This window comes from Siphateles boraxobius, unplaced genomic scaffold (genome assembly GCF_051911475.1).
Source record: "Siphateles boraxobius isolate OS27281-9 unplaced genomic scaffold, OSU_SipBor_1 53, whole genome shotgun sequence".
Classification (NCBI taxonomy): Eukaryota; Metazoa; Chordata; class Actinopteri; order Cypriniformes; family Leuciscidae; genus Siphateles; species Siphateles boraxobius.
The window spans coordinates 80,149-107,155 of NW_027509175.1; the positions used below are offsets into that span (position 1 = coordinate 80,149).

General features: G+C 35.9%; 1 protein-coding gene across 13 annotated transcripts in view; it reads left to right on the plus strand.

Moving 5' to 3' along the window:
* Nucleotides 1-363: 363 nt before the first annotated feature.
* tbc1d1 (TBC1 (tre-2/USP6, BUB2, cdc16) domain family, member 1) overlaps nt 364-27,007 on the plus strand; it is a 67,577-nt gene continuing 40,933 nt past the window's right edge. For 4 of the 13 annotated variants that reach the window (XR_013195395.1, XR_013195396.1, XM_077204965.1 and 1 more), the window contains exons 1-6: nt 364-603; nt 1,048-1,337; nt 2,625-2,904; nt 3,667-3,903; nt 19,344-19,640; nt 20,126-20,320. Coding sequence is in view for 10 of the 13 variants with exons in the window: in XM_077204965.1 (XP_077061080.1) it covers nt 2,629-2,904; nt 3,667-3,903; nt 19,344-19,640; nt 20,126-20,320 (1,005 nt within the window). In the remaining 3 variants the exon portion in view is untranslated. Of the gene's footprint in view, nt 963-1,047; nt 1,338-2,414; nt 2,517-2,624; nt 2,905-3,666; nt 3,904-8,161; nt 8,321-14,701; nt 15,152-19,343; nt 19,641-20,125; nt 20,321-27,007 lie in introns of those variants that run through there. The other 9 variants (XM_077204963.1, XR_013195394.1, XM_077204967.1 and 6 more) reach the window with 9 other exon arrangements.

Genomic DNA, 27,007 nt, shown 5'->3' on the forward strand with positions numbered 1-27,007 from the left:
GTTATTGAAAGTGTTAATCCAACAATCATTGTCCTTATTTTGAAAGTCAGACAAAATTGTACTTTTCCTGTCGAGGTGTGTGAAATAAACTGTAAAAAGGGGACATTGCATGTATTATCTGTTAAAGGCCAGCAGGGGGTATAATTTCTGATCTCTTATATTTTAAATTATGGTTAGAAAATGTCAGCATTACTTTTATAGGCTGTATTTGACATAATATTTATTTTGTTCATGGGAAGTCTGTATTTGGCTAAGGTTATATTAGTTTATTATTCTGTAATGTTTTTTTATTTTAAACTTTTCAGTCATAGGTGCTCTTGGTCACTCTACACCTCTTTAGGCTATTTATAGTCTTGCACAGTTGACAGTAGAGTGCGTGTGTGTGCGCTCGCGCGTAGTATGTGTGTGTGGTACGCGTGTGTGTAAGTAGCTCGTAGTGGTCTTTACTTTCGGTTTGTGTAACAAACATGAATAGAGTAGGCTAGTTGTGTCAAGCAAGAGCTGTCTGTGAGCACGCGCACAAAGACAGAGCGCGCGCACCGGGATATTTCAATCGGGGCAGTGCACGCGGCAGGCGCGGCGCTGGATAAAGGCACATTTTTGGTAACCCTTTGCTTTACAGCCTACATATTACACATATCGCATGTTGATAATATTAAGTACAATAATACTGATCAAGAATAGACTAACATTATACATTTTAAGTTGTTCAGTTTTGACAGTGCATAGTAAACAGAACTGTACACTGACTTCTTTGGACATCAAAAGGTCACCATTCAGTTTTATTGTGGTATAAGGGAAAAAATGCTGAGGTGGCTGAGGCTGCCAGTCACAATATCTAACGTCTCCTTTTGAGTTCCTCAGAAGAAAGTCATACGGAAAACAGCACGAGGATGAGTAATAATGACAGATTTAGTTTTTAACTTACGGAAAAAACAATAACTATAAACACAAACTCCGCAGTACGTTTATTAAAACCAACGTGGATTTCAAAAGCAAAACTGGATTGAAAAAGATTTGTTTTTATGTATTTGTGTTTTATTTTAGTGCTGACAAGACCTTCTCTCACCGTGATCTGCGCAGTAGCCTATGAAGTTCATTCAAACGTCAGAAAAAAATACTTCCTCAATCACATTCACACTATAGGCTACTCGCACTACTCCGTGTCGCCTTATTGCTATGGCGAGGAGAGGCATACAGTGATGAATCGACTACTTTGGAGAAAGTTCAACCTGAAAATCAGTTGCCAATGGGACATTATATAGTCTGTATTGCCAAAAACTAACGGGACCGTTATTTAAGAACTTCCTCAAATAGGCTGTGCATCGTGCGTAAAGGTAAGTGAAAGTTAAAACTTTTATAAAATATACAAAAGTAGTATTTATATAAAATGGAATTAATACTAATTCAAAGTAACCTATAGCAAAATATTGCTCTGCGACAAACCTATGACCTTGCCAAATGTCTTCAATATCTTTTTTTTATTTGAGGTGACTTGCTTCTCTCCTTGCTTTGTATAGCCTACTTAAGTCCATGACCTATGTCTCTTGTTTGTTATCATCAGAGTAACTTTCTGTTGACCTCTCTGTAAATAGCAGTTGTGTCTCATTAGACATGCTTGGCTATTTATACTCGCTGTTGGGCTTCAGTGTATGTAAGCTACCACATTAGGGCCCCGTCTCAGAACCGAGAACCGCCTCAAACACTTTTGTTCAGATATATGACCTTTACATAATTTTATTTTATAAAGCTTGATTCTCTTTGTAGAGGATGAGGTTCCTTTTTGATGTTATTATCACTACAAACTCTATTCTGAATGGCGCATCCATTGACACACTGTACAGAATTTGCAGTGATTTTTGTTGTAACATAATGCAAAAATGACTTTTGACAGTGTAACATAATGCACAATTTTAGATGATTCTAGAGTATATTAGATAATATTCTAGACTTAATTGAACCAGTTAATTTAATTAAAGCACATTTTAGGTTTTAGCCAGTGTTGTTGTCAACTACAAAAACATATAAAAATAAAATATTAGATGAAAAACTTAAACTTAAAAAAACTGAAAGGGAAATTATAAATGTTGCTTCGGCAACTAAGAGAAATAAATAAGTCAAAATTTAAAATAAAAAATAATATAAAAATTAATACAAATTACAAAAGCACATTAAAATGACTAAAACTTAAATTAAAATTAAATCTGAAAATAAGACAAATTCTAAATAATAATTGTATATATAAAATACTTGAATAACAGTTTTTTTTTCTTTTCAGTGATAAACTTTGTGTAATTTATTTTTGTAAATATGTTTGACTATCATTTTGTACCTTACCTAATGCAAAATTAAAGAGCAAAAAAAAGTGTTATTATGAAATTTTTATTAATATTATATAATTTTATCATTTTTAGACAACTTTGCTTAAAGCTGAAAGGGGGCAGGAATTCTTTGCCTGCGTTCCTTAGGGCTTTCAGAGTAAGCCGTTTTATTCCCCTGCAAATGGCAGAGTTGAGGTAAATGTTGTAGAAGTTGGATCTTTTCACAGAACCACCTACTTCATTTATGTTGGTGTTTTTTATGTTCTTGACGAGGTTATACCTAGTTCCTCATTTTTTCATTAGGAACATGGAGGGAATTTGTTTCGAGGTCAAACCCAGAGATGACCCAATCAAAGATCATCCTCTCTCTGCCCTTACACAAACACTTCTTGGATCAGTTGATAAGAGGAAGAAAGAGGAAGGGGAAGAGGAGATTAAGTACAGGCTAACTCTGGTTGGATCTTTGGCCATCCATCCACAGACCACCATGACCATGCTCCCCTGGGTGGTGGCTGAGATACGGAGGTCCCGGCCGGGGGAGAACAACGGAAACCATGAATTTAGTGGCACTTACTCTCCAGAGGTCAGTTTATTTATACATGTTGGAAAAACCCAGCAATGTAAAGCCTAATTGTAAATGTATTGTAAATATATATATACACACTACTGTTCAAAAGTTGGTGTCTGTAGTTTATTATGCTCAGTATAAAAACATAGTAAAGAATTTATTATAATTTCAATTTAAAATAACTGTTTTCTATTTTAATATGTTTTAAAATGTCTTTTCATTTCCACATGATCCTTCAGAAATCATTTTAATATGCTGATTTGGTGCTAAAGAAACATTTCTTATTATCAGTGTTGAAAATAGTTGTACTGCTTAATATTTTTATGTAAACCATAATATATGTTCTTCAGGATTATAACATATTTAATCTTCAGGATTATTTCATGAATGGAAAGGTCAAAAAAACATTATTTATCTGAAATATTTTTATATAACATTAACTGTCACAATTTAATACATCCTTGCTAAATAAAATGATTAATTTCTTTAAAAAAAATCTTACTGACCCCAAAAAACACTTTTGTGTCTCTGAATGTACTCTACTGTTCAAGATGTTTCATATACACAACTGTTCAAAGTTGTGTTTATGAAACATCTTGAACAGTAGAGTATAATTATTGAAGACGGTGTGTACAATCAGGGACACACGTTTTTTAATTTTTTATTATGAATAATGGCACAGCATGCATACTGTATATAACAGTATTCATGTACGTACATAAAAGAATACCATAGCACCATAGCACAATTTTTTCTTTTTCCCCCGGATGGTCCAAGGTTCGAGATCAGCCTGTGGTATTGCAGATTTCAGCCAATTCAGTGAGCTGCATTCTGGACACGGCAGAACCGGGGAAGCCATGGGACCCATTGCAACATATGGTTCTGTTTGATCACAGGCCACATCGTATCACCAAACTCATTCACAACAGCCAGGAGCCCAGCTATTTTGGCTGTCTGCTCAGAGAGGAGAAAAAAGCAGCCTGCTATGTATTCTGCTGCCAGGACCAGCTGAAGGTAAGGGGACATTTTTGGATTAGCTGCATTTGAATTCTGGATTGATTCATTAATATGGATTGATTAATATGAACTTCAAATGTACTTCTAAATCGAAATGTGATGGACTCCAAGAAGTGTCACACAATTTTGTGTGGACTATGACAATACATTTCATAGTTTTGAGTTTGTGGCTCTTAGAACTGTTAGAGGGTTTGCCGTAGGTGTTATTCTCACACATAACTTTGAAGTGAATCTCTTTTGATGAGGGAAAGCTCAGAGGTTTAAATGTCAATCCTCCCTCCTAATGGGTGTGTGCATTTGTGCAAGTAGTTTTGTGTATATAAGATATAGTACCATAACAACACAATGACAATCAGAGAGAACAACCAGTTTTTTGTTTTTTACCAGAGTGGTGCCCATGCATAACATTCCGTCACATTGCAGGTCGATGCCATGCTACTAATATGCGGTTGCTAAGGTGTTTTAGTGGTTGCTAGGTGACTTCTTATTGGCCCACCCCGATCTTAAAGGGATAATCCACCCAAAAATGAAAACTCTTCCATCATTTACTCACCTTTATGTGGTTTCAGACCAGAATGACTTTCTATCTTCTGTGGAACACAAAAGAAAGATATCTTGAAGAACGTTTTGATTTTTGTTTCAACAGACTTTTATGTCATTTTAAGTCTTAAGGCCAATTCACACCGCACAGACAAACACCAACAAAAAAGTTGGTCGTTGCATTTAGAATTTTATGAAAAATAACTCCCATGTTCACACTGCCCCAACAGACACCGGCAAACGCTGATAGTCTTAAAAATGTAATGGCTCATTTCTTCTCAACTGGATCAGTCACCAAAGTTTAAAACTTAGGTTTAAACTGACGTTTAACATTAACTCAAAGTATGAGCAATAATAATGGTGATTCTTGACCTAACAAGCGACCTTAATCATAAAGGTAAATTAAAAGGTACAAATTTCATAGGTTATAAGAAAATGGAAGACAGAGGAAGTGCTGTATTCTTCACATAAAGTTTAGTACATGTGGCTATTATCCACTGCCATAAAGGTTATAAAAAGCGCTTTATGTGTATGTATTTGGGTTTACGAGAGAGACTGATTTGGCATCTTTTTCTGTCTTCTTTTGACATCACACCTATGGCAGATTCACACAACTTGTTCCAAATGTCTTATCATAGGTAACATGATGGCCAGTAGCACAGATTCTTTCAGCTGTCTGTAATAAAGCTAAAACCCAGTACAAATCAAAACAGGTTTGTGAAATAAGAGTAGCCTACAAGGTGTCTTTATTGTAGTGATAAACAATGGTGGTTTATTACAATGGACTGATTGTTTTTGAATATTGACTCGTAATGATGGATTGTCAGAGATAGGTTGTGAAGCTTCCGTCATAAACCTGCATTTAGGCAGGATACAAATCTAAGTTGTCATAGTAACCATATCCTGTGTCAGTGAGCCAACCGCAATGTGGCTACGAACTCTCTGCGGCTGTCTATTGAGTTGATCATCAAGGCAACGAGATAGAAAGAGAGCTAGACAGGTGTGCATGTCCCTGTCTTCTGACCACCTGTCACTCATGTGCTTCCACTCACCAAAATTAGTGTGTGCGTGCATGTCTGAATAACTGAGATTCATATCATAGTGATGTTCCCTCAACTTCACATGTTCTTTTTTTAAACTGAAAAACAACAACTAAATGACCTCTTCAACCATAAACTATCAAGACATGTTTTCTATGAGCTTTCATGTCACCAGCCAATTTAAGATAACTTAATTCCATTTACTCTGTCTTTCATGTGAGACCCTACAGCTGTGCTTAAGCTCAACAGCTTAGCATATAGCAAAAACCTTTGTAAAAATATGGTGACAGCTGTGAAAAGTCTGTTTTTCCACATTTAAGCTGTGGAAGTTTGTGAAAGTTACACTGTAGTTATGGGTAACTTAAAGTCACGATGAAACAGAAGAAGCGACAGATATATTCTTCTGCATTGTGACGTACATTCGAGTGTAATGGATTACAGGGTGGTCACTTGGTTCTATCCATCAGTAGTTGATTGGATTTTAATATGTGGTTGTTACGTTAAAAATAAGAATGCTAGCTTCCCAACACAATCGCATGGCAATTTGTTACGATTTAACATTTTGGCCAATTGGTGGCTAATGGTACATGACAAGGATATACTAAAAATGATTTTCCGTACACAACAACGTTGTCAGAATGTTCCCCGTTCACATGGATCCACGAAAATGACAAAAAAAAATTTGTATTATTCATGCCTGACCAGTAGTTGCCGATATCACTTTGTAAAGAAACACCACGCATCTATAGACTGAACAAAAGAACATCTATAGACTGAACAAAATCATTTTTAGTCTTAATCATTCTGCGTTGTAAATCCCTTACACCCCAAATCGCAGACTGCGCTCCTCACAGTCTAATTTGTTGACTGTTTCACAAACCCGCTTAAGATCTACGGGTGACGGGGCTTTTTCTGTCTAAGTTCCTACCCTTTGAAACTCTCTTCCTCTTGAACTTCCTCTTAAAACTAGCATTTGGCTTGTTGATGTTTAACTTTTTTTTGTGCTATGTACTGCTTATTTTGTGCACAGCGATTTAAAGCTGCTTTTAAAGGCTCTCTATGAAGTAAAAATGTATTATTAGTAGTAGTAATTGCTAAAAATGTATGTTTTTCCATGAGATTGGGTTGGAGCTTGCAGTTGATTGTAGTGGGTTTGAGCAGATTAAATGATTGGAGAATACGTTACCAGAGAGAGGTCTGTAGTTTTACCAGAAAATTGGGTCATAACATTTTGATTAAAAAAGTTTGAGGTTTTTAAAAGTAGAATCATACTCATGGATGAATCCCCAATTGTCAATTTTAATTTCATATAAACTTTTACTATAGGAAATCTTTTTGATATTCAAAAACAAAAACAAAAATACAGTTAGTAATGCACTTACATTTGAGACATTTTGTAGCACTTAAGTAAGCTTGCATTTTTGTTAAAGCACTTAAATTAATTTATCCATTATTTGAGCTGTAAAATTCTCTTAATCATTCTGGGTTATAATTGGACAATTGGATATAACTTTATACAAAAAAAGTTAGTTTGTGATTTTGTCAAACTAGTTGCATGCCAACATGTATAATGTTTAAGTCTCGTGGCTATACTTTCAAACCTGTATTTTAACATTTTATTATTTAACATGATTCCAGATAATACAATAACTATTTTCAGCAGCCTATATGGCTCATGTATCATATTTATAATACTTTAAGTATAAATAATGAGGGAGATTTGTTTGCTCTTGTAATGGAAAAATATGAGATAGATAGGCCTATCCGTTACAGTGTCAAGGGACCGGATCAATTTAAGTAGGACAGAGAAATTTGTGAGTGTGTGGGAAAGAATGTTGAATAAAATGAGCTACTAAACAATTTTATCATATTTAATTTTTTAATCAGATTCAGATTTAATCTAAATTTATTTTGAATGTTATAACAACATGTCTCACTGAATATAGTTCATTTAGTGGGGAATTTGAAAAAGTCAAAATTAAAAGTCATGAGAAATTATACTCTAAAGTATTTTTTTATTTTTTATTATTGAAGCACAAGATGCTCTTTGAACCATTCTCAAATTTTGCTGGATAACATGATTGTTAGCTTCTGTCATTAAAGCAAATGATATGTTAAATTCTAAGATATTCTAAAAATGTATATTTAATATTCAATTAAACTTTTCACTTAAAGTATTAAGCTTATATATAATAGCTATGTGATGAAAAACATTTTACTAAATAGCAGAAAAATGCTATATGTTTCTACAGTTTGTCAGATTATATGGTGTTATAATTTGTGATGAAATGTATTTTATTAGGCTATTTATAACTATTTCTGTCAGTGTATGTTGTGACTGTAAAATCCTATCTGCCACTAGGCGGTGGTCAAATCCTGAATATGGGAAATCTCTTATGCATGGAGAGTAAATGATTATTTCAGTCAACACCTTTTAATATTTAATATTTATAAATAATCTTAAACCCAGTCTAAACTAAACTAAATTATGTTTTATTTATATTGCAACTAGTAATTCGATCTCCCATGGGATCTAAACGAAAATTATTTTTCAAGCTTACAAATTAAGATGTTCCACTAAACACAAGATAGTCTACTGACAAGCCGTTGTATTCCCATGAATGTGATATGATCTGCTACCTCAGTGCAGTTTTCTCTCAACTTCATGTGAATGTTACCGTCACATCCCACTGAGCGCCGCTCAAACGGTCATACACACACTACAAACTCCCTAGTTTCACTTTCTCCATGAGCTCTGGATGGCTGAAGCGATGAAAGCGCGCTTTCACATCTTTCATTTACTGCGGAGGGATGTGAAAAGCGAGCAGGAGACAGTGAGTACCTTTATAAAGTTTCTTTGGAATTTGTTTAGTTGGGAAGTGTAACGTTATGTTAGCATACTTAGCTAGTCGGTTAGCCACTAATGAGAGATGTTAGTGAACGTTAGCCCATTGCAGCATAATTTATTCCCTTTTTATTTAATTAAATTATATAGTTTTCTCTCTCGTGAAAAGTGAATAACGAGTTGTTTATATAAAGCATTAAAGTACATCTAGATAATTAACTTTTTCTTCGTAAAGTTGTCTTAATGGCTGTGTTTCAAAACCTACCGAGCTGCCTATCAAGAGAGCATTTTTGGGCATTGATTCAAATGTTCATAAAGATAACGTTAGTGATGCCCACAATGCTGTCAAGTTAGGTAGGTCACTATGTTTTGAGACAGGCAGTGTATCTGCCAGTTTGTTGATAAAATAATATTCAAATATTAGTCTATATTCACAAAGTTTATTTGTACTATTAAATGGTCAAATAGGCTAACTTAACTTACTCGTCTAAATCTAGGTAGCCGACCGTAAATGGCGGTTATTTGATAGGTTAACTGTAACAGGTTAACTTTAACAGTAGCTGTAATAGTCATTTATCTCTAGGCTATGTAGAACGGGATTTGTTGAGATGGTTTAAAGCAGTTTTGCAATGTACTAAATATATTGTATCAAACATGCTGAAAAATGACTCAAACTGAGATAAAGTTACTGTTGAGAATAAAAGGGTGGTGCAGTTTGTTCAGTTCAGTTTGTTCTCATTCAAGCAGCAGTCTGTTCATAGACTAATGACACTCAAGGCATTGTGGAGTAAGATTGATGGTGTGTCAAAAGGAACATCAAGAACAAACTGTGGAAGTGTGCATGAGAAATGTCAATCATTTACATAGACTTTAAAGCTGCTTTTGTTCATGAATGAAAGAGGGCAATTAATATAAGTTGTCTTTTGTGTCCCAGCCTGCCATAATATGTTGTGTGTTCACTTTTGTAAAGTTCATTTGATTTTCCGGCTGTTTTAACTTTTTAGATGTGTGTTGCTCAGTTTAGTTTCATTAGGTTTTCCTTTGTGTTTTTGTGCTACCAATAATTCTTCAGTAGCCTAAACGGAACCACCTCATTTTTAGGTGTGTGTCAGTGTCACATGTCCCGCACTCGGTTCCACCTCATGTGACCGGTGCTCCCTCCTTCTTTCAAAGAGTTACTTAACTTATGTGTCTGTGTACGCATACTTTTTGAGCTTTTAATTTCTAGCACTGAACTTGAAACCCTATAGTGTTGTGTTGTTCTTGCTGTGGAGAAGGGCTGGGTGATACATGACAGTAGCAACAAATATTATATTTTTCATCTTTGTGACAATATACATTTCAAAATGTGAGCAAATACAGCCATTGTTGCAAAAAAAAGAAGTTATTTTCATTTATGTGCAGCAATATAAGAAAGCAGTAATATTAATGGTTGAATCGGAATCATAAATCAATTCATAAATTAATCAATAGTCTAGTCCAGGTTTTAGATTTGGCAGACGCTTTTATCCAGAGTGACTCACTTACATTGCATTTCAAGGTACACATTTACAGTCTTATCAATTCTTTTTCCCCCTGTTAATCGAACCCATGACATTGGCGTTGCAAGCGCCAACGCTCTACTGTTTTTAGCTACAGGAAAGCTTATTTGAGCTACAGGAGAGTTTTAATGGAACTCCATCCATCCATTTCCCTGCTTATCCTCGGTTGTTGGTTTTAATGGAACTATCAATTGTTTTAATTTATAATTATTTTGTTTTTTATTTTATTAAATTATTTACATAAAATAATTAAACTTTTGCACTAACTTTCAGTATAGGTTTAATGTTAATAATGACACTATTCAAATTATTCTAATATTTAATTTTATTCTAACATTTTATTAGGCTAAATTATTCACATAAAATAATCAAACTTTTGAACTTTTAAACTATTAGTCTGTCATTATTTTATTTAAATTGTTTATTATTTTGATAGCCTAAATGTTAGGCCTATTATTCACTTTTAAACAAAAAAATATTTGTCGTCATAAAAATTCATGTTTACTAGTAATTTTACAGTAATGATGTTTAAACCTTTTCTATAAATACATATAGCATTTAGCACAACTATCCGGATATAGACTGCTCCTTTCAGTTTATCTCATTATCATGTGACTAATTATGCTGTTTTAGTTGAGTGGTGGTTGTGGCGATTAGATTACATCATTGTCTAGTATTACCCTTTTTCCTGTGACTTGATGACCTCAAAAACCTGAACTTTGAGATTGTGGTCTTGTGAGTGGGTGTTTGCTGTGGAGTAATGGGCAATGTATCCTGAAAATCCTTTTGTGTTATCACACAGCTGTTTTAAAAGTCTATAACAAAGTAAATATGAAAGATACATGTAAATATTTGTAAAATGTCACAGATTTAAAGAATGTTACAATAAACTATCTTTGACATTTGTTTGTCCCTCTTTTCCCAAAGTGTTCCAGCATTGTGTGTATAGGTGTGTGTGTGTGTGTCTGCACAAAGTCAAACCTGCTTCTTCTCCGGGTTGGAGCTGTGTGGCATGTCCCGACTCCCTTGTGTTCTGTCTATCTCTCTCCCCCTCACTTGTTTAGATGTTAATGGGTTTGGTTTATCATCAAAGTACTGAGACAAGCTATTTTTTTAATGATTATGCCAACAGTTAAGACGTTTAAGCTGTTTGTGACTCACCCAAGTTTTTCATCAACTTAACTGTCTAGGTATATTTATTTAAAACGTGACTGTTAGTTGGGTTAAGTTATTTTAGTCCAGATCTCTGTGCTTTCTGTGCTGATAATGACCTGAGCTTCACCAAAGCTGCTCGCCATTTTCACTCTTCCATCGCGGGACAGGGGCTGTTTGTTAGGGTGTTTTCTGCTCTTCTGTGCTCATGCCAAGCTGAAAGGGTACTGACTTCTCTTTATTTTTGGATTACTCACTGTTCCTGCCCTCCTGACTTCCTCTATGTGAGTGAGTGTGTGTGTTACTAAGTAAGAACAGACCATGTGTTTGTCTGTTTTAAGTGTTCTTGGGCACAGAAAACCATGGCTGGTTGTTCACGACAGAGAGGGATGCATATAGCCCAAGATATATGAAAGGTGACTACCTTTGAAAAAGTGCATTTCACGTCATGAACATGTCTAGAGAAATTATATCAAAAATATATTTTGATTGAATTTCTCTAGACATGTTTATTACTCTAAGTGAGAATTGCATCATTAAAAATAATGGGATTTACAAAAAAACTCAAATAGCCTATCCAGATGCATGTATTACAGTAATGAGAATTCTGAGGGAAAATGTGCTTAAAGGTATAGTTCACCCAAAAATAAAAATTCGGTCAGTATCTACTCACCCTCATGTTGTTCCAACCCCGTAAAACCTTTGTTCATCGTCGGAACACGAATTAAGATATTTTTGATGAAATCTGAGAGCTGGATCACTCCTCCATAGGCTTCTTCAGGGATTGAAGTGGCTCAGGGGTTCGTGTAGGTTGTCTACAAACCGGACGGTTGGTGGTTCGATCCCCGATCCACCAAGTGTCGAGGTGTCCATGAGCAAGACACCTAACCGCAGCTGCTCCCGACGAAGGTTTGGCGCCTTTTATGGCTCACACCGCCGTCGGTGTATGAGTGAGTGGGTGAATGTGAGGCAATATGTAAAGCGCTTTGATGACCATTGGGTCTGTGAAAGCGCTATATAAATTAGGGCTGTCACTTTTTATTCGATATTCGAATATGCATTCGAACATGACGTAAAATATCCGTATTCGAACTATAAATAAACTATCCGGTTTTTAAAGTGCCATGTTTAGCGCATTTTTTACAGTCTATGATTAGACCGTTTTTTGTTTTTTATTATTGTTTGCCATCTCATCCAGGAGCGGGCGCTCTAAACGTATTGTAGCGTAAGCCCATGACCAAATCAAGCGAATAATAGCCTCCCTGTTTTGAAAATGGAAGATAACGCACAGAACGACAGCCCGAGCGGAGAATTACGACCTCAACTCATCTAAAAAGTCGAGTCTGGAAATATTTTGGGTTCTACAGCTACACCGTATACCATTTCTCTCAACATTGACGCGCAAATCTGTGTGTGCCAGGCACGTGTGCGCGCACTGAGCGTGTGTTCTCCACCGCGGGGAACATCGCCAATAAAAAGAGAGTCGCACTTGACCCAGATCAAGTTGATAAATTGGTGTTTCTAGCAAACAATATTAAGAAATGAATTGAAATAAGAAATGAGGCTAGGCTATAGGCCTTACTCCTGCTGTTTAAGCCGTCACGTTATTGTTTGTGCCGTGCTGTTCCGATGCAGTTTTTTTCCATGTAGCTTAGTGGCACTTTATATAGATTAAATTGATAACCTGCTGTTTAAAACATTAAGTCAAAAAAAAAATGTTTTCAGACAGGCCTGAGTCCTGTTTATGACTGTCAGGCTGTTAATAAATTTGTGATTGAATCTCCGTTACGGTGTTTTTTTTTGGGGGGGGGGGTCTTGTAGAAATTCGAATATATTCGAATACATTACTTGATATTCGATAACCGTTCGAATTTGATTTTTCTCAAAAGTGACAGCCCTAATATAAATGCAGTCCATTTACCATTTACAATTTTAAAATAGTCCAAGCAGGGTCCGAAATTAACTTTTTGGCTCACCTGCCACGGGGACTGGTAGATGAAAAAATCCACCAGCCAAGCATATTTTTTACCGGTCAAAATAATAAACAGCCCTTTTGTGTCACATATACATTCATTTCAGTACATTTAATTGAGATAAGGTATTATGTTGAATGAATAAGAGTACATAGAAGTCAAAACAGATCAACAAATAGTAAGACATGGACATGAGCATGGAACTAGTGCTCCTAACAGTACATTTGAAGGTTTAGTAAGAGTATCACATACTTTACCGAAAGTAAAAAAATTTACCGATTAATACTATCAGTTAAACGGTTTAAAAGTTAGAAAAATTGTTTATATATATATATATCTTTTTTGTTTGTTTGCTGCATGGTTAAAAAAAACAGTAGGCTATATAGCCACATCATGCAATTTCTGTAAAGCTGCTTTGAGACAATGTGTATTGTGAAAAGCGCTATACAAATAAATTTGAATTGAAAAAAATTGAATCATGTAGACATGTTACTTTTTAAAGTAAAAACTAGACAAGCTGTGGATTGAGGTAGGCTGCTATTTTTATTGGACGAAAAAAACTTAGTCTGATGAAAAAAGAACGTTTTTTCAAAGCTTCTTCAAACTGATTCAGTTTTTTTCTTTTTGTCATCTTAATTTGTTAATTATTTAAGTTAATAAATATATTTAGTGTAGGTCTATTTTAGGTGTGAAGGTTCACACACGCTTCTTGACGCACACACGCACACACACGCAAGGTCTCTCGCTCTCTGCGGTGCGCAGAGTATGTGCACGCTCTTTCTCGCTCGCTCTAGATTCCAGGAGGTTAAACTAATTTGCGGGCATCAGAGAGCCGCTATCAATATGCGGGGAGACTCCCGGAACTTTCTAGAATGTCTGGAACATTCACCCGCCAGTGTGGCGGATAGCCTTTTGAGATTTACTCGCCAAACGGAAAATCTATCCGCATTTGGCGCTTGGCGGGTGTTAATTTCGGACCCTGAGTCCAAGTGACTACAGTGGCTCAATCTTAAGTTTATCAAACGACGAGAACCCAAAAATAACGACTTTATTTCAACTATTAATTTCCTTCTTTGTGGGCCTCGAGTCAGTTCTCTAGTTTAACAGCGTAAGCTTCTGTTGTTGTACGTCACACGCATCACCCACATGAACAGCGTCGGCCAATAGTGAGCCTACGTCTGACGTAGCTCTACGCAATCATACTAAGTTAACTGACTAGAGGCCAACAGGAAATGATTAGTTGAAATAAAGTCGTTATTTTTGTTTGTTTTTGCGAAAAAAAGGATTCTCGTCGCTTGATAAACTTAAGATTGAGCCACTGTAGTCACTTGGACTATTTTAACGATGTCTTAAATGACTTTTCGATGCTGGCAAGTTTCAATCCCTGAAGAAGCCTATGGAGGAGTGAGCCAGCTCTCAGATTTCATCAAAAATATCTTAATTCGTGTTCCGAAGATGAACGAAGGTCTTACGGGGTAGGAACAACATGAGGGTGAGTAAATACTGACAGAATTTTCATTTTTGGGTGAACTATCCCTTTAATTGTCTTGAAAATATCTTCGTATAATGTCACAATGCAAAAAATAATCCTAATTGTAATTTTTTAAATTATTTAAAATATTTTCCCCCCATTTTATTTGGTTTATATGCCCTACTAGAGATGTTTTCGTGAGATTCACCCTTGGGACACATGCCAGTATTTCCAGTCTTTGGCAGGCTTGTATCTTTAAGCTTTAAGCAAACCTCCACACAATCAAACACTGTTACCCGAGATAAAGCCATCCCAGAGAGAGAAGACAAAGGAGGAGGGTATGAGAGATTGTAACTTTGCTGTGTTTCTGAAGGTGATATTCCTAGAAAGATGTCATGGTGCGGTGCTCTGACTGAACTACATTGTACTGAATCAGCATGGGAGGCGGAGCCTGAGTCAGCCCTAGGTCCCAAAACAGAGGAGCAGTAAGAGAGGGAGTAACAGAAGAGAACAGAGAAAGCTTTGAGGGACTTACGCTTAGCATTTGAAGGTACAGAAAAGTGAAGGTGAGGACGCAGGAAAGTGAAGAAAATGGATATAGCTGAGATTGAGGGATGAGGGAGAACACAGGAAGGTGCTGATCAGGTTTGGACATGCCTTCCCTGCGTAGATGGCTGAGTCAGGTGAGTTATATGAGTGTGAATATGTCAAGGTCATTTTGTCCATTGTGGTAATTTATGATCACAACATTTCCAATGTAAAGTAAATATCCGTATAATTTTATTTGTTATAAAGAGTCTTTAAAGCTTTGCTGTTTGCTGGTCTTATGCTTGACAGCGTGGTTCCCATTGGTGACTTCTTCAACGATTAGGCTGAGAGCAAAACTTTGACCCTTGAAGCATCTAAAGTTCTGAACTGTGTTGTGTGGTTAGTTAGATATCTTATCTTTTAAAATAGACATTATAGTCTGCTTATGCATAGTTTTAGCTAGCAGCCAATTATTTTCTGATATTCCTGTTTGCAACAGGCTGTTATGCAAGACAAGTCTTGTTGATACTTGAATATACAAGTTCATCATCTTTGGCACAAACGCTTGCAACCTTGACTTATGAGATTATTAACAAAAATAAGTGTCTTGTTTGAAGCAGACTGAAAGTCTAGCCTTTTTCAGGTCCATTAAATATCATTAGAACATTAATGATCTTCTGCTTTTTCCATTGCAGAACAGCATTATCTAGAGTTCTGTCATTTTCACCATTAATCCAGCATTGCAGCCAGACTGATCTGTGAGAATTAAGTTGTTGGTCAAATTTATTCCCTTTCATTTGTTTTCTTCTTGTCATCCTCTTCTCATAAAAGATGGCCAACGAAATTTCTCTCGCACTGTGGTAGTCAATCAAATTATTTCCTTTATAACGCTGAACTAAATAGATTAAACCAATTTTTGGGTGAATTAAACCTTTAACCTTTAGATGAGCCATTACTGTAGCTTTATGAAATGCAATTATACAGATAAAGGCTATTGGGGTTATTTTGACTGGTTAAAATTGGTAAAAGCTTACGAATCCATGTTCTGATTTTCTCAATGGGCAATGACAGATTTAAGTGTTAAACTGTAGGCCTGCTCTGGTTTCAGACTGGATCTGGATGGCGTTAGAAGTCAACATGAAGTCAAACCTGGTCATTTTTACCTACTTAAAAGAACTAGGGACTTAACCTACTTAAAAGGAACTTCATATTAGTTCAAATTCTTTCATCAACGACTTGAGGGTGAGGAAATGACAGAATTTTCATTTCTGTCCGTTTAATACATGTTCCTGGTCTTATTGTGTATAGTTCATCAATGCATGAATCCCCCCAAGAAAAATAAATACAATTATTATCATGAATTGATGGATAAAATCATGATTTTATCTTATTTTGAATGCTTTATTTCAATATGAAATAGGCTATGTAAAAGTATGAAAGTTAAATTGGTAAAAATATCTTATATTTCGGATCTGATAGCATTAGACAATGGTTGATTGTACTATATTATATTATGACACAGTAAGACTTTTAACACCTTTATCTGATGAAGAGAAATGTGTTGATCATGATGAGTCAGTATCCATCACAGTATCCTGTTCTCGTATCCTGAAATTCTGATGATTAGGCCCAACCGTCTTTACATAAACATGCACACACTTTGACTCGCACATTAGAACATGCTGAATCAGACCCAGGCACAAAGAAAATGCTTTGATATCTATGCTCACCACATGCACTAGATTGGTTTTTGACCAGTGCTCTAATGAAAAGCACTCATATAGAAACATTCAGCTTTGCAATTGCTTTGATTAGCCAAAGGGTTTGTACTGGACTGCCCACATTTTGTTTGGACTGCCTTTTGAAGAGTTCTTTAGCTGATCGCATGACTGGGCAACATCTCCACATCTACATCAGAAAGGGGAGAGTTTTACGTTTAAACCATCACATATATTCACACCAGTTAACTACACTAGTTAGCTACGCTCTCTTTTCTAATTGACTAGTCACCCTCTTTCCCTATATATATATATATATACACATGCACAATTTAGCCACAAAACATATTTGCACACTTTAAGCCATTATTAAAATATCAAACTAAGTTGCATCTGCAAACACATGTTGTAAGAGCTTTTCTCAGAACTAATTTAACTTTTAACCAATTTCACCCAAGGTCATTTGTTGTAACATTTGTGAAGCAGAAAGTATCCAATTTGTGTCTTCATTTTGAACAGAATAACTATTGTTTCGTGAATCAAAATGTAACAAATGTTTTGCTTGAAAATGCAACTGGGTCATTCTGTGTCGACTCAACCAGAGGTGCAAGGCTCAAATTTTTTAATTTGGTAATATTTTTTTCTTTAGTAATCAGGAGGAATCCACTATTTTGTAGAGTGGTCAAAATGGCAATTTTCACCTGAGATTTAGAGCTAAATTAAAGGGGTGTAAAAATGACTTTAGAAAAATGACAGCATCATTATTTTATTTTTACACAGTGATTTGTATGTCTATTAGTAAAATCTGTTGACTTTAGCAATCTTTGTTTCATTATATGCCAACGGTGAAAATAATTAGTATCAAATAAAAAATTTTAGTGAGGGAAGTTTCTGACATTTGGTGGATTTGACACGGAATGACCCAACTAGCTTTAGATGTTGTCTTCAGGCGTTCTTATTGCTTTGATTAGTCAACTAGTTGTTTAGACAACTCATAGACTAGTCAGTTTTGAAAATACGTAATTTTGCTGATCCCATTCATCTTGCTTTGATATCTTTTTAACGCTGTGTCATTCGTGTGTTCTTTTTTGCACTTTACAGAGAGCATGTGAAAAAATCAACAAAATCGGTTACAGCATCTTTATCTGGGACTTGTCCGAGTTTTGGTGCCACTGCACATACAGTCCGCCTTCCAGAAGCCTACTATATAGTACACTGTTTATTGCCCATTCCATGAAAGACTATCCAAAGTGGTGGCAATATTATATTTTCATAGTTATTGAATGACAATACAAGAATCACTAGATTATGTTGGAACTAGGCCTACATTGAATTTCTGGTCACATGCCTGTCCCATTCAGTGCTTAGGAAACAACTCCAAATTGAGCTTGTACTAAAGCCTGAGGTATTTTCCCAATGTTCGCTGTTTTCTCCTGGGCCAGCCTGTTTGACTTTTTGTTTTTTTCTATGGAAGTTGCTGAAATAGACTTTGACTTAGTTCTGCATTCCAGTGAATGAAGATTTGATTAGCAGAAAAATAAACTATCTAAATTCTGCAGCTGTCTGAGGCAGCAGACACACTCTTTTGCCCTTTACAGAGAGAACCATTTTTGCTGTAGTCATTCGGTGAATTAGATCTGAAATAGCATGTTTTTAATACCATGATTTGTCTTGATGAATATAAGTACATGGGCGTGATGGGATAAATACAGTGTAAACATGTTATCAAATTAACATTAGTACACCTGATTTACATTAACTCAACCTCTGCTTGCTGAGAATAACAGAATGCTCAGCCTTTGCTATTGAATAGATCCCTCTGTTTTTTCGCCCTATTAAAAAAGGATTTTTGGAAAATATCTACAGTCCTTTTTTGAAAATGCCATACACTCTTTTTAGTATCACAGTAAAAGGTTATAGAGTGGTATTGCTTTGTTAGTGCGTAATAACCTTTCTGCAAAGGAATTTAAATGTGTAGCTTTGTTACTTTTTTTTTTGACCACCGTATTCTTTGACCGTTCAGACGATCATTTTAATTATTCTCTAGATAATCTCATAATCATCACAGAGAAAACTATAGTAATTCACAATGCAAAAATACACCATGTATTCTAAGAGATAGCACAGTTCTTGTAATATAACAAAGTATTATCTTTATAGTAGTCCTAGCTACTGTTTATATTGTGAGGAAATGAAGTGTGAGTCTATCTGTCATGTTTCTCGGCATGTTTTTGTTTTTAAACTAAAAGTGGTAATGTTTTGCAAGACGTGGTTTCGGACATGGCAGCTTAAGTGTCTGTCACATTATCACAGATATTGAGGTTCATACAGTGACATGCTTCTGGAGTGACATTTAGATTCAAAATTGTATTATTGTAATGTAACTGAAAGCTAATAAAATCATATTCCCTCCACAACTCTAATGATGTGCAATGGAAAGATTTAATGGATGATTCATGGAACCATTGAGGCCAATGCCAGCCTTTTTTTTTTAAATATGGCTGACTGAGAATAGAGTATACAGTTGGACTGGTAACTGAAAACTTTTGTGATGCATATTGGTCAGAGTGACTATTTTACACTTATTTACTTGACCTCATTCTTTTTCTCTTTCACGTCTCTCTTCCAGGTTCCAGAGATCATCAGCACTCTCAGGCAGGCCGGCAAAAGTTCTGCCCGACAAGAAGACACTACCTCACCTCTACCCAGCAACGATCAGCCAGATGCCTCCTGCTCCACAGCAATGACGGTCGATGCAGCAACAGCCTTTGCTAAGAAGTTTGAGGTGTTGTTCTGTGGGCGAGTGGTGGTGGCCCACAGGAAAGCACCACCCGCACTGATAGATGAGTGTATTGAGAAGTTTGGACGTGTCAGCGTCACTGGCTCACTTGCAGCAGGCATCAGGAGGGCGTTCTCCCTCAATCAGGTTACACTCAAATTTTGTTTTTTAAAAATATTTTTTTATTCTAAACACAATATTAGATTGAGGTTATACTGTAATACTAGATTAAACTTTTGCACCAGGGGTTTTTACTGATGAAGAAAAACCTTTTGTTATGTGAGTGTGATTTAGCATAAGCTCATAAAAATGTCATTTTTTCCTTCTTTTTTGTTAATATTATGGCTTTCCATATGTTAGAAGCTTATTATTTTTCAATCAAAACTCAATAAAAATCTGCAATAATTAAATAAAACATCCTTTCCCACACTTTATGGACTTACTTTTCTAATTGTTATATTATATTATTAAATTCAATACAATATTTTATAATTATTATGTAATATTAAAGTCTACTTTTAATATGTATATTATATCTATTTTCATAGCACCATTTTCGTGACCATCTTAAAATTTAAAAAAAAAATTTAAGTACGTTTTGTCCTTAACTGATAATTGTGTTTCACTTCCAGGTGGTCAATGGAACAAATGAAGGAGGAGATGGAGGTGGAAAACGACCTCTATTTTTCAAAAGAGATCACAGTTTTCCATTACTGCAAGGATTGGATGAGAATGGCCTATCACCGGAGCTCCAGCGACGAGCAGCAGATGGAGCCACCGGGGTCCAACCCACCAGCCTACAGGAGAACAGAACCATGCTGTTCACAGTGAGTGCCACACACACACACACTCCCTCACACATGAAAATATAAACATCAGAACCAGAGGTAGGACTGTGTCGATGTTTGTTAACCGCCACAACAGGAAAAAGAGCAGCAGAAGAAGAGATGATAATTACACCAACCCAAAACAAGGGCGTTTCTCAATACAAAGTACGCAAAGTTTGGACTTGCGTCCTTGGTAGTTCGGACTTGCCAAGTTCAACTTGTTGAGTACAAACTGACGAGGACGGGAGTACGCAAGTTCTGTGATTCTGCAAATGGAACAGCAGTGTTTTTGATAACGTCACTCACCTCGCTTTGGCCACTCCAGTTATGTTTGCTTATGTTTGGCTGCATCTGTATGTATATTTACAATCAAATGAATATCCATTATAAAAATATAAGAAGCTATAAAAGAAAAAAAAGGCATGCAAACAATTCAGTCAAACGTACAAAGTACAGCTACTTTAGGGGGGGACTAAATGCCGCTAGGTGGAACAAACTGTAATTTGCAATACTGTCTGCTCAAAATAAATTAAAAGAAACCTAGCATTGGGGATTTGTTGCTTTTTCCTGTTGTACCGAATTCGTATCGAACCGCGACTCCAAATCCGAGGTATGTACCAAACCGTGGCTTCTGTGTACCGTTGCACCCCTATAATATAATGATTCTTTTTGTATTGATAGTTTAGTTTAGATAGGGGTCGACATCCAGGTGCGAGGTATCTGAATGAAATACATGCGCCTCTTTCAATGCCCCTGCCATAAGTTGCTGAATCCTGGTTTAGATCCTTGGATATGTGCATTCATATAATTTTTTTTGGAAATTATCTAATGAAAAACTTAGTGTTGTCTCAACATATATTTGGATGTGTTGCTTATGGGTTAGTTGGCTATACACATTACTAGTTTACCGTCAGCATTCAGCAAATACGCATTTATATAATTTAAACAGATCTTTGAATATCTAATAAACATTTAATTTCACGAACCTTGCAGATGTAGTCTAACCCAGCTGTCAGATATTCTGAAGTGTGCATTTGTAGCCTCCATGAACGTGTTCTCTGTGCGTGACAGTCGGTCCGTATGAATTGAATGCGGACAGTAGAAGACTTCAGCCTCACTGGAGACGCTCAATCGACAAACTTTAAACCCTTGTTTTCAAACTATGCTGCGCTATATTCAGTTGCCCACTTTCATATCCATGTCATTTTCACTGTGTGCTGTATGTAAAATTAGTGTCTATATTTGAAAAAAATATGATTGCCAGTGTTGAGAAAGTTCACTTTCTACTTGAACTATTTCAAAGTTCAGTTCACAAATTTCATAGTTCATAGTTCATACTTCATCACTACTTTCACAGTTCCAAAAACGAGTTCATAGTTCTTTTTTTCCATATGTTGTGGCAAAGTTATTGCCACAGCCCATATAGAACCTCAGACAGCAATTATTTTATAAGTTTTAACACTGAAGCTATGTGTCAGATTTCATCTTCATATCCAATTTTGAATCCTTATCCAACCAGGGTTTACATCAGCATTTCCCCATTGTTGCTTATAGCTTTGTTGCTGTCCATTCAGTCCACAATAGTAGCAGCTGCGGCTTTCACCCCTACAGTATATTCTCAAAAACATGAGGAAAAACGTGCTGCTTGAATGGTCTTTTTTAATAAGGAATTATTAAAAGAAAAACAGGACAGTAGTCCTTAAGGTGCAAATGTTTTTCAATTTTGATAATTTTCCATTTCAGTACATAAGGAATACTGGAATTCTGGAAAAATATTCAAATATTTGGTTGGCGAAATTGCTATGCAAGTTTCATCATACAGTTTACACAATTATACACCACATTCCTTGTTTCAGTTTAACCTAATTCCCACATTTCCTCCGTCGAGTTTAATATCTTTTTTTTTTTTAGATCGTTTGCTCATTCATTCACACAATATATTTAAGTATAAATAAATGAACAATTTTTATGATGTAGGCCGAAAATGAGCTTCCCCTCTTTGAAAGACCAGCAGCCGCCACTGGCACAAACATACCAGATTGCTGAGTGCTGTTGGTTACTGTGCTTACTTCCTTTTTATTCATATTTTTCAAACCATTTCTCTATTTGGGAAAAATACTGTAATACGATTACAGAATCAAGAAGTTGTCATCTAAAGTAAGTCTGTTTAATTAAGAACAGTTTAAGTCTGTTCTGATTTATTCCTAATTTATTAAATATTAATTCCAATAAATATTTAGCATGCATATATATATATATATATATATATCGGCTTTATTTTGGCCACCCCACTCTCTTAATGTGTCGACCATTAATACACAGTCCTTCACTGAGGTTACTAAGCATTCACAGGGTCACAAAGAACAACAGCTCTTACGCCTTTGTTTAGCCCAGGCCCTTTTGTTTGTTCTTATGTGAATCACATCTAGATCCATTTCACATATAATCTGCTTTGAAATGCTGTCTTTGTTCATGAGAAACTTGCAATCCAAGATTATATGATGATTCTCCCAATTGATAGTTACATGAACATGTATAACACATGAACACAACATTATCTCTAAAGCCATGCAGAAACCTGTTTGGACATCTGCTAAAGGCTTTCAAATAAGCTATCTTCGTCTTACTATTTCTCTGTAGAGATACGGCACACAATTAAACATTTTGAAGTGTGGATACTGTGGGGTTTTTAACATGGCTTGTGGTAATTGTGATGCTTGTAAGTGTGAGAGGTCAGCATGCCTTACACCTGTGTGCATGCATGTATGTGCATGCATGGACAATTGTGCAGGTGTGTGTCTGAATGTGGCTCTTTTATGGTTATTTTTGAGTCACACTATTAGGCAATTCCTCTGTCACTCTCATTTTCCCTCTCTGTCTGTCTCTGTCTCTAATTTGAATTCCATGTTCCTCTCCCCCAAGTGGAGTGTGAGATGTTATGTCAGTGTTGTAGCCTGAAGCATACGTTGTAGCCTGAAGTACATATAGATTCTCATTAAACTATGTGTCTGCTAAAATCATCACTGCTTCGATTCACACAAATCTGTACTCCTGCAGTGGCTTGAAAGTATTTGGACACATAAATCACACTTAAAAATGTATGGTTGTCATTGCATTACATCACAAAATATCAAACCAATTGTCATATGTTGTAATGAAATAAAGTGCACTACACTTTAAAAAAAAAAGAAAACTATTTTCAAATCATAAACTACTGTTCCAAATTTAGTCTGTAAGATTTTTTGATGTTATTTGAAAGAAGTCTTATGCTCCACAAAGGCTGCATTTATTTATTCAAAAATAAAACTATAATATTGTTAAATATTATAACAAATTAAAATAACTGTTATATATATTTAAAAATATAATGTATTCCTGTGAAATAGAACTGTTTTGTAATATTATAAATGTTTTTACTCTCACTTTTGATGCATCCTTACTGAATGAAAGTAAGAAATATCATACTGACCCCCAAACTATTGAACTGTAGTGTTCAAAATTGATATTAAAGAGTAGAACTGGCTTTAAACTGTAGCCTGAACCCGACCTGTACCCAAGATCATTTAACTCATAATCAATTCCGAAGCAAAAGAATAAAAGCATATACTTACCCATTTTGAAACTTTTCTGGGTGAACATTCATTCCTCTGGAACTCAAACTTCAAAACAAAGTTTGCGCACAGTTTTTTTTCTTTAAAACTATTTTACTCATGTGCTCTTGTTCACTCATAGTCTCCTGGTCACAACACCGGAGATGCCACGCAAACCTATAGTTTTTGTTTAGTTCCGAACTGTCACAGAGCTACCCTCTGTTCCCTGTGTTCCCCTTGTTAGCCCTTCTCGAAACACATGACCTCATACTTGGGTTTGTAAAAGACTCTTTATTTACCTTGATGTACCAGGGAAGGAAGAGATGGCTTACACACATTGTCACATAAACATACTTCTACAACTAGACTGTTGTGTCTCAGGCTGGCCACCTGAGCACTAACCCAGTGGACATTTAAGCTTTTCACAAACTGTTGACTATCACCTGTATCAGCATACATGGTGGTGGCCATCTTGATTTGAGTAAAAGACCAGAATGGACTTTTGTCATGCTTTTTGTACCTGTGCTGTGTTGCATCATGGGAGTGGGAGATACCAAGTATGGTGGGTAAGGGGTGAAATTGGTTTGACGAAGGTATTAATGTCTAATTGTAATTATACTTTCTATAATTAGTGTTGAACTGAAGTTGGTGTTGTGTATTTAAATGTGTGTGTTGAAGGAAATGAGGTTACTTGATCTTTAACACATGTTTATGGTTTTTAATATTTTCCCATGTTATAATTGCTGAGAAATGGTTGTACCCATGTGTATAAATTCTCACAACAGGAAGTGGTCAAAAAGTCTATGGCTGGTGGTAGTGTGTGCAGTATCTGCTGAGTGCTCTGATTGAATTGTGATACCTGCTCCAAGGTTTTTGTTTTTGTATATTGAAGTTTTTCTTAAGTGTTTTCTTTTTGAATTTTTATATTTTTGGCACCTGTGAGCACCTTGCACTTTCCTGGCTTGGGAGAAATGAAAATAAAGTTCAAACTGGCATTTAACGTCCTCCGTGGTTGATTTAAAGAACTCTAGACGGTATCCCTAGACGCATCCTTTGACACGAACAAAAGCTATTTATACATAAACCACAAACCCGACCTGAAACCCGTGAGTTTTTCGGCCCCCGGCGGGCTCATGTCGGGTAGCAGACCTCTAAAATAAATATGTTCAGCTGGCCGGTGCTTTTATTAGGCAGAGCAACAATACACTGTTTAGAGTCCCCATGCAGTCAATAATTGTATCCCTTAAAACTCATCTTTGATCACCAAAATTACATATTTAAAAGTTTTTTCTGTAAAAAATGTTTTCTTCGTGCCTTAAAATAGCTTGAATGTAACTCTACACCCTTGCTTCATTTAGTATAAGCAGATGCATGAATATGCAAATGATCCCCGCCTCCCCTCACTCACACCCTCTCAACTTTACTCAAGTTACTGTAGTGAATGACGCACAATGGTATTGCTCTTTACAACGGTGGACACATAACTGTAACTAATATCATTAGATATTGTTCCCGTTTGCCATCTCAGTCTGCCTTCTAAAAAATCAGCATAGAAACACTTTGAACATCATTGAACGTCAGTGGAGAAAGGCCTATAGACAGTTTATCATAACATCGTTATATATATCATATAGATAATTCACCCGCTATACTTCATACCAGCAGAAAAATATACAGATAGCTGGCTTCTCTTAAGACTCCCCTGCTTCTCAGATTAGTCAATGATATGCTAATGGTTCAATGCAGTTTGTGACATAAGAAACACCAGTGATTTCAAACCATGTTTTTGAGACTGTCTTTGGTTCACTGCAGTTTTGATGATAAAATACTCAGCAATGGTGTTGACTTATGAGTTTGCACATGATTTGTCTTAAAGGGGTCATCGGATGCCCATTTTTCACAAGTTGGTATGATTCTTTCGGGTCTTCATGTAAAGTTTGTAACATATTTTGGCTGAAATTCCTCAATGGTTGTGTAAAACAACACCCTTTTTACCTCCTCAAAAACAGCTCTGTTCACAGCGACCTGTTTCGGTGCATGTCTCTTTAAATGATAATAAGCAACTGCTCACCCCACCCCTCTCTTCCATGGGGACTTAAGACACATAAAGTGTTGGATTGGCAACCTGCCTTGGTGGAAATATACAAATGGCTGAGGGTGGTAATATGCTAATACGGGGAAGTCCGTCAGTGGTCGTGGCCGGAGCAGGAGCAATATGACATCAGATTGCTCAGAAAATCCAAACGGCTTGATTATTGAGAGTGTTTAGGCTTTTTGAGGATAAAAAAAAAAGGAGTGAATGGATTTTTTGTATGGTGGCTGTGTCCACACACTGCAAAGACACATTTATATGCAAACCCAATGTAAAAGTGAATTTTGCATCCGATGACCCCTTTAAAGCATATTAGAAACACTACATTATGAACCGCATTAAAAACTTGATTTTTACCACCATTAAATCAAATTGTATGGGACCTTCATTTTATTTATTTATTTCCCTTTATTTTACCAGGAAGTCTCATTGAGATTAAAATCTATTTTACAATAGAGACCTGGCCAAGTTATCGGCCAGACAGTAAGACAACATTTTTAAATACAAGTACACAATAGAACAGTAATATTAGATCATGTATCCTCTCAACAAAAACACTCTTTTTATGATACCTTTAAATTCACCAATAGACAAATTTGTCTAGTTTTAGATATTTTTGCAAATTATTCCATTCCCAGCTCAGGGTGCGTGGTAGGAAAATGCAGTTTTCCCCATTTGTGTTAAAACTCAAGGTACATTAAAAAGCAAACACTTGGAAGAACGTAGCGGGTAACTGTCAGAACTAAGACAAAGAAGGGTACAGAGATAAGCTGGAAGTTTACCTAGCATTGCTTTATAGATAAAAATGTACCAGTGCCGTTTTCTACGTATTGTGGTTTGTGATGTCCAACCGACCATCTCATAAAGAATGCAATGAGGAGTATGGGATTTTTCATTTGTAATAACATTGAATCAAGGCTTGTTAAGATGGAGGAGGCTGAATGCATGTATAATATCACACCATAGTCATAGTTAGGAAAGTAGCTTCTACAAGTTTCTTTTTGG